General features: G+C 32.1%; 1 protein-coding gene across 1 annotated transcript; it reads right to left on the bottom strand.

Moving 5' to 3' along the window:
* Positions 1-1,883: 1,883 nt before the first annotated feature.
* Positions 1,884-4,074, bottom strand: LOC134249750 (protein PAT1 homolog 2-like; the record flags this gene model as incomplete). Its single annotated transcript, XM_062732102.1, has 5 exons — positions 3,910-4,074; positions 3,257-3,483; positions 2,838-2,903; positions 2,442-2,739; positions 1,884-2,103 (listed from the first exon to the last, which is right to left on the bottom strand). Coding segments are annotated over exons 1-5 (976 nt in total), but the record flags the coding sequence as incomplete, so codon positions are not given.
* Between the last annotated feature and the right edge of the window lie 4,825 nt (positions 4,075-8,899).

The following is an 8,899-nucleotide window of genomic DNA, read 5'->3' as shown; positions in this document are numbered from 1 at the left end:
GTAAATGATACCATGTAAATACAGTATAACATTCAGTGTAACACCGACAAAGCGAATTCACAGATATAGCTAAGTTTTTGGGGGGTCCTGGCCAATTTGTTAACAATTCTTTGTAAAATTTGACGGAATAAGCGATTTCTGGTAAAATTTTTTACAGATACATGTATCGCAAACTGATTTTGAGTCCTGTAGAGGATAGATATAATAAAATATAATAAAATAAAAAAAAAAATTATAAGGAATTTTCAAACATCTCAAAATTTGATATATTGAACTGACTTTATTTTCAGAAATTATTCAAACAAAATTCAATTCATTAAAAAACCTTAGTTATCCAATATGTTATAAAATGATTGCTTCCCTTACATATTCGGAGGTAAATCTTCCAGGAAAATGTGCATATTGCCAACTCGCCATATATATTTCTACAAATTCTTACAAATATAACGAATCACGAATATTGGGAATTAAAATCACAGGTCCCCAGGACTTTGCTTTAATCAAGTTTAGGATAAATTACTTTGCAATCAACTTAGATATTGTTTGAACCTTCCCCCATAAGGTAAGAAAATGCAAAAAAATTCTATCTCTTAAAGGCAAAGGTTTTAAGTACCGCCTTCAAAAATACCTGGTCTGGGTAGCCTTGTCAATTAAGTGCATGAAGGTTAATCATTGGATGCTGGAACTTGATTGACATTTACTTACTTTACTCTGTGTATACCCTGTACACCTTGTTTGGGACTCTTGGTGATTAATCTCTGATCCTTTGATGTTTACTGAACATTGTTTACAGAAACTGTATAACTACATGTATGTACATTTTAGACTGATAATATATGAATTAATTTATATATTAAACATACCTTAAATATTTGAAAGGATTATAATACACTTTTAATCAGATAAGAATTTACAAGCAGTCGTTTTAGCATGTTTCATGTTGAAGAAGCTTAATCAATTAAGGTTCTAGGATAAATCTAGATATTTTTTTTAGTATAATATAGTTAACACAACTTTTTTTATTTAATTAATAGAGAGAATCCTGTGGATGAATAAATTTCAAAAGTTTCAAAAGGAGTTTTTTTTTAATTAACACATACACTCAAATCTAATTAATCATAGTTTTAATATTTGAATTTATTGTATTATATCATATTTTTTAAAATGGTCAGGGATGTTTTCAAAAAGTCAAAATTAAAATCATTATAATAGAAAAACCCTTAATTTTACTACTAAATTTAAAATTGTCTTAAAATCCCCAACTCAGGTTAAGTTTGACACCTGGGGTATTTCACTGTGTATTAAATGACTTCCTGTGTATAGGGATAAGGAGACAGGTGGCCACAGGTAGACTGCTAGCCCCCAACGAATTCACACCTGTACAAAATAAGCCCCTCCCTCATCTGAAATTTACCACCCAGTAAAAAATCTCTGCCTTTAAGGTTAAAAAGTTATGGTGAAGGTTCCAACTACTTTTAGCATATAGGTCACAGTCAAGGTCAAAAATGTTGCCATGTGAAAGAACTTAATTAGTTGAGAGTGCATATTAAATATGATGTCTCTATCTCCTATGATTCAAAAGTTATGGCGAAGCTATTTTAGGAATATAGGTCACACTCAAGGTGACTAACCATGGTGTCATTTAAAAGAGATTATTTAATTAGTGGAGTAACCATATAATATGTAGTCTTTGTCTCTTGTGGTTCAAGAGTTTTTGCAAAGATAATAGTTGACACAAATAGTAAAACAGTCAGACAAACCGTCCAAAACAATATGTACCCCATCTATTGATCCTGGTGCATAAAAATCATTAAAAGTACGCCATACCCATGCAAAAGTTATCAAATAGGAAATAAAAGATTTATTTGAATGTTTTCCTAAACAAGCAAGGTTCTGAATAACTAATTCTCTCAAAATAAATTGTAAAATCCAGTTGAGATCCAGAGCATCTGGACTATGTTTCAGTGTACCTGGTCTGTATGGCTTGGTCTCTAGTTTGGCCATGGCTGGGATGATAAGGTTTAGTTCCTGATCCTTGTCATCCATCACTCCATTCTGTTGTCTCTTAAGCCGCTCCTCAGCTTTCTTTTTCAAGGAATAAGTCTAAAACAAAAAAGGTGCCATTAGGTCAGATACTATATTATACTATATACAACTGATAATCATATCACATTAAAAGCTTGAGTAAACCAAATATATTAACACACAACTTCATTGACAAACAAGTTTTGTGGTATGATAAACAGAATGTCAGATTGAAGAGACAGACGTGTCAAAATCATGGAATAAGAATAAAAGTCAGAATTCATAGTGAAACAGAGTTATACAGAGATGTCAGTTTAGAAAGTTTGTACTGTAATTTATGCTTTAGTATATTAAGATAATTTTCACTGTAATGGTATAGATATTTTGGACTGTAATTAATTTAACATGATATTAACCGTGTAGTAGAAGTCATCCAGATATGGATTTTCTGTTTGGAGTTGGATCAACTGGATTTTGATAATCCAGTCTTTTTCTTTTTGAGTCATCAATCCAGCGTAAGCATCCACCGATCTCTTCCTGTCTTCCTCCGGATTGTAATGGTAGTACCTGCGGCGGTCGTGTTCCCGCCGGTTGTCGTGGTAATCTCGGCGGTGTTCCCGGTTGTCAGGGTGATGACCTTGATCGTACCTGGCTGGGTCATGACCTTCTGAATAACCCTCTCTGTGATCAGTATTGCTGTAGTTTCCACGGTTACTACAAAGATGTGAAAATTCACAATGTTCCATTTGTAAAAAAAAATATTTTTAGAATATTGCAACCTTTTTTTATTTTCATATAAACACTGTACTTACTGTCCCCTGAAGAATCCCCTGCCTCGACCTCTTCTGGGATCTGAATGACCCAGTGGATGTGGTGGTCTACAAAACATCAATATTCATCAAGTTATAACTCATTTAAATATATTCAGAATCTGTGTATTTTGACATAGGATTGTTAAACATTAATATGTTCAGTGGTTATTTATGAGACTGTGTGGTTGTCTTCAAAATATGAATATTCATTTATTTTAAGTTCAACTAATTCCTATAAATATATTCTGCATATTTTTGTATGGGCATATTAAACATGCTTTTAGAAAAATGTGTTACATAGTACTTAGACAAGAAAAGGTGATGTAGAAAGAACAATTAATATATTTCTTAAACTTCCCCCAAAACATACAAGTCATCTAGAAAACTTATTAAAAGAATCATACAAAATTTGACCTTACCTTGGGCCCACTGGGCTGTTGTGAGGGGGAGGGTAGGACCCTGCGTGGGGTGGGCCGTAAGGACTGCCGGAGTGAGGACCAAAGTGACCGCTGTGTGGACTTTGGCGTGGACCAGGGCTGTTGTATGGACTTTGTGGTGGTGGACCCCTCAGCAGCTGGCGGGGGATACCAATGGGAGCACTGGGCATACGGCTTCCTATATAACAAAAGATGATAGAGTGTTGATACTATGAATGGATTATATAGAAGATACAAAGATCTACATTAAATATATGTGATAAAAGATGAATTGACTTAAATGATTCACATTATTTTTATCTTAAAAGATATTTTCTTAATTTTAATATATTCTTATGATCAAAATTTTAAGAATACCATTAAAAAATTTTTTTTAATTATTAAAGCATTTTCTTTCTTTTATTTTTGGTAACAAAACTATATCTTAAATTCTTGAAAGTCAGTAAAGTAAGGGTCATGTTAAACCATCTTGCAACATGTTAAGTTTGTGATTAAATAGGATTTCAACATGCTCTGCAAGATTAACAGCTCAATAAATTAAAATATGCATTTTTCAAGCAAACTATTTTTAAAGTCAGTTCATGCAAAGTTGAAAAAAATCAAAGTAGAAGATATCCAAGTAAAAGACAACTAACCCCTGGTTTATCAAAATCCACATCCTGATTCAGCAGTTTCCGTGATTTGCCTGGTTTCATGTCTTCGTGGATTTCATCCAAGTCTTTTGTTTTCCGTTTCGTTCTGTATTTCTCTTTGATTGGTTTATCTCCCTTGTGTTGCTTTTTTCTCGCCAGGCGCCCCATGGTTTTGTTTTACTTTTTATCTGAAAGTTATATAGACACATTAAGCAGTTACATGTACTAGCTGAAAGCTACTAAAATGGAAAAAATCATTCCAACCTAAATTAAAATTTCCCTTCACTTAGTTTTAAATAAATCAAAATATCTTAATTGTTATTGACATATTTTAGATAAAGACTAAATGGCACAGGTATGTGAAATGTTTTTAAAAGTTAAACACATCAGGACAATTTAAGTGTTGTATACAAACCAAAATGCATGATTATATTGGCCATGTTGGCAGTTTTCTACAAATTATCAGTGATGCTTTGTCTTTCATGCATTTAAGATTTTTAAAACTTTAAAATAAATGCAGAAAATTTAAATAGGTTAACCAACATGACCAAAATTGAAAAAAACCCAACAAAATACTGATTAAAAAGGGTATCCAATTTTTTGGGTCATTTTTTGATTTCTAACTCATTATTTTTCTGTAAAGTGAAAAATGATGAAATTGTATGGAAACAAGACCATATTAAAAAAAACAATTAAAACTTTATTTTCTAAACCACATGAAATCTTAAACAGTGTCGATTCCAAAGAGGAATATCATTTTTCAATGACAACCACATCCAAACTCTAGGAACTAAATGTTAAATACTAGCTGCAGAACTGTAGCTCTCAAAAAAATATATATATTGATAGACAGGAGAGCTACAGTGCCACCCATTGCAAAAACTGTATATATATATTTATTGCGCACATTTGTATACAAGGAGAACATGTGCTGTGACATCGAAATAGGGCAGCGAGAAATTCAAATATTGCGTATATTTTTTATGCTTTAAGTCAAAATGTAAAAAAAAAAAGGAATGTTGAAAGTGAATTATTGGTGTGTTTTAGGACTGCCACGGGTACCCGAAATGACCCGGAACCGCGGAACAATTAATTCGGGACGGGTAAGGTTCCGTTTTTCCGGAATTCGGTTCGGGTCCGATATGTATAGCAGAGTAGATTTTACTATAAAAATGGCGTCAAAAACGAGAGATTTGTTAGTACATTGTCATAAAATTTCAAAATGGCAGGAAAAAAATAAATTTACCTGCCATGTTGGCCTATAAGTTTGACATTGAACAGACAGAATGGCCGATTATCTTCTGTATGTAAACAGGTAAAGGCCAGTTGTATATTTTTCCCCCTTTAGATCCGATTGTTTTTCTCTACTTTCTGCAACTGCCGATTCAATCAGCCAATGACATTTTGGTATAAATAGATCTTGACAAAATACTCTATAATTTTATTTCCAAACCCATCTGCAAGGAGCATAAAAGTAGTGATGAGTGTTTAAAACATCGAAGGAAACCATACCATGTTAGTTTTTTACCACCATGATTGAATATGGGGTCGGACTAATAGCAGGAAACGGACAATGTTGCAAAGTTTTACAAATGGAAAAAATTAGTCTAGGTAATCTTTAAACGTGATTATACATTGAATATCATTAAAGATACAAGTCTTATTTTTGGATTACTATTTCTAAAAATTATATTCCCAAGAAATAAATACATGTACAAGTAAGAAAAGGTGGGACTAATATAAGTTAAATACCCATTGAATGGAATTAAAAAAAAAAAATCCCCATTATGTTTCAATATATTAATTTTGTTTAAAAGAAAACAAAATAATATTTCCACCTTATTAAAAGGAAAGTTGATATTCATATTTGAATATTTTATGTAATAAAATGACTATTTTGTAAAAGTCTGACAGAAATCTGAGTTAGTTTAATTACTTTTCTATTGGCCTATAATTTTAGGAAGTTTAGGACAGAATGGCCTATAACTTTTCTGGTAAATATGCCAGATGTCCTATAGTTACTGAAAAATTATTTCAATCTGAAACCCTGAAAGGTGATTTAAATAATTTGGTACAATTGTTGTCTAGTCAGGAGGCTACTTTAAACTAGTTATAATGTTGCAATTTCTAAGATTATATACAAATGTGGAAATAATACAAATCATGAGCTTTTCTTCCATTACCTACCCGACCCGAGAAACCCGAAACGGAACCTGAAAAAATCAGAACCGACCCGACCCGAAAAATTTTGGAACCGTGACAGCCCTAGTGTGTTTGAATCACACAGACTTGGATGTAGGCATATTTTTCATGAAGCACTAGTGTGCTTCATAAAATAACTCACTCAAAACATTCCCTAATTGAACTTAGGACTTTAACTAAGTCTCACTTCTTCCATAGCAGAGGCCTCAATATGCTTGACAAGGCTAAAAAAGTGGGAGAAAATAAAAATGTTCAAACCAAAATTTTCAACACTTGAAAGTGAAAAAAAAACTCTGTACAAAATAAATCGAGTGCAACTGATGGTGAAGCAAGGAAGTTTGAAATCTGATGTCACAATGAGAAGTTACTTTAAAGTAGATCATACAAAAGTCTTAAGCGAAACTGCCTTTGTAAATATTTGCATGGACCCTGATTGCAGTATATTTCATTTAACATGTTTAATTTTTCAACATTAATTGTAAAATAGTATAAAATGCTATTATCATAATTTATAGGATGCAAAAAATGTTATATTTAATGTTTATTTATATTTCAAAAGTAAAAACGACTTTAAGATACTTTAGTCTAGAGAGGATTAAAGGTCTCTTGTAAAGTTACGACAAATTTTACACACTTATCTTCAATAAAAACAAATCATTAGATATTTTATGAAAAGGCCTACTGACACATGTATACACGTTGATACCTATACAAATTTCAATAGTCAGCTGACAGCACGTCAATTTACCCAATTGGACCTAAATGGAAACACAATGGACCCAAATGAATATTAAATAGGTATTATTATTTATCCAAATTATGAAATGAATTAATTAATTATTAATTTAATAATTTTTTGTAGCTTTCTATATACATGTATAGGCAAAATTATTGGGATGGATGGGGGGGGCAGGGTCTCTCCTCCCCGACCCCACCCCGCTCGGTTTCTAAAGCCATGGAAAGTGTATAAATTTCATTATCCCGCTTCAGACAAATTTGTAGATTGCTGATTAAATAAAGACTGATCACATGACACCCTGAAATATTCTGTATTACATCGCCGTCAAGGAGTAATGTGTAAAATCGCTCAGACACACAATTACGTTCGAAGTGTTGCTTTTGTAAATAAAAATGGTTGCTTAGTAATGGTTTATGTAGGTAGTTTAGTTAAATTTCTTGTTACCGTAACAATATTTTATGTTAATTGTTATTGGATTAAAACTAATATTTTCATGATATGCACAAATATTTTTTTATATTGAAAAAGGTCTTCAGTGGGATAAATTCATAACACAGTCAGTTAGTGACCTAATACGGATTCATACAGGGTGTGAAATGGAAATCCGTATTGGGACTCAGCTTTGCCTCGCCCAATAAGGATTTCCATTTAACACCCTGCAGCGTTTTTTTTCCCTTATTTAACTGGTTTTGATAAACGGCACCATTCTTAATGCCTAAAACGTTAATTTTTCCCAATTTTGTGACCAAAAATTCCCAATTCAACTGTGAAGCAACAGACTATGATCAAGTTGACGAATTGTTTCACTTCTGCTTATAACAAAAGTAGAGAAAGTCGTAATTTGGCGAAGTCTGTTGTGTATACAGCATAGTATCACAAATTTTGACAAAGTGAAAGCATGAAAATGTGGAAAACATGGGACTCCGACATTGATAAAAAAGCAATAAATACGTGTTGCTTATTCTTTAAAACAGGTAGTAATAGGTAATTTAGATGGAATAAGCGCAAAAAGGTTTAATTTGATTAAATGAGGGAAAATTCTCATTGTTCTTCTTTGATGTTATTTTTCCCAATTGAACGGGTACCAGACCCTTTCCCAATGGGTGGGAAAAAATTGCTTCCCTGTATTATTAGTTACATAGTCTTTTAGTTACACGGTATAGAATGATACGTGGTTAATAAATTTCATACCTGGCGAGGCGGAACCTCAAAATTTTTGTCAAAATTACATTTTATCTGTATTTTATAAATGGTTTTCTCTGCTAAATCCTTCATCGCGCTTATACTGTGCCTATTATGACGTCATGTTTGTGTTTGTGATGTAATACATCGACCGGGTATAGATTACAACTGACCAGGTATGGATTTACAACTGACTAGAGTTGGGTATTGCGAGTGAAAACCATATTGCGATTTATTGCAATATTTTACGTTGAATATTGCAATATATTGCGATATATTGTAGATTAATTATCATTAATAAATTTGTACAGAAAGTTTAAAATGCTGTCAAGTTCAAAGACTATTTAAATTTATCTATAAATTTTAAAGGAGGCGGGGGATAAGAAATTAATCGCACACATAAATATAATAACTTTTAATCAAAAACCAGGTAAAAAATTAAAATAAAATGTACTCATTTGATGTATTTTCAAATTGAAAAAAAAAGTTTATGCATAGTTTATTCTTTATAGTTTTTTTTTTTGGGGGGGGGGGGGGGGGTTGTTTTATTGAAATGGCATAAAATGTAATTTAATGATTAAAACAATACATACTATATAGAAATTTTATGTGGTCACAGAATAAAATTAAAGCCAGAATGAAATTGTGACCTATTTTCGGGCGTTTAGTGTTTTAGTCTGACCCGACCTAATTTCACATTATGACATACGATCAGGAACTGCATTGGCCTATTTCTTTTGTTTTAATATACATGCTCCTGGTATAGCATGAAGGTGTTTAAAATGGCAAGAAACTTGTTAAAAAATAATAAAAAGCAACACTGTATCAAGTGAAAACATGGATGGCCATTTATGTGTAATATGTATCTTG

Source organism: Saccostrea cucullata, unplaced genomic scaffold (assembly GCF_032062105.1).
Source record: "Saccostrea cucullata isolate Sc308-1 unplaced genomic scaffold, CSIRO_AGI_Scuc_v1 ctg13489, whole genome shotgun sequence".
NCBI lineage: Eukaryota > Metazoa > Mollusca > Bivalvia > Ostreida > Ostreidae > Saccostrea > Saccostrea cuccullata.
Note: the sequence above shows the minus strand (reverse complement) of the source record. Positions and strands in the feature narration are given on the sequence as shown.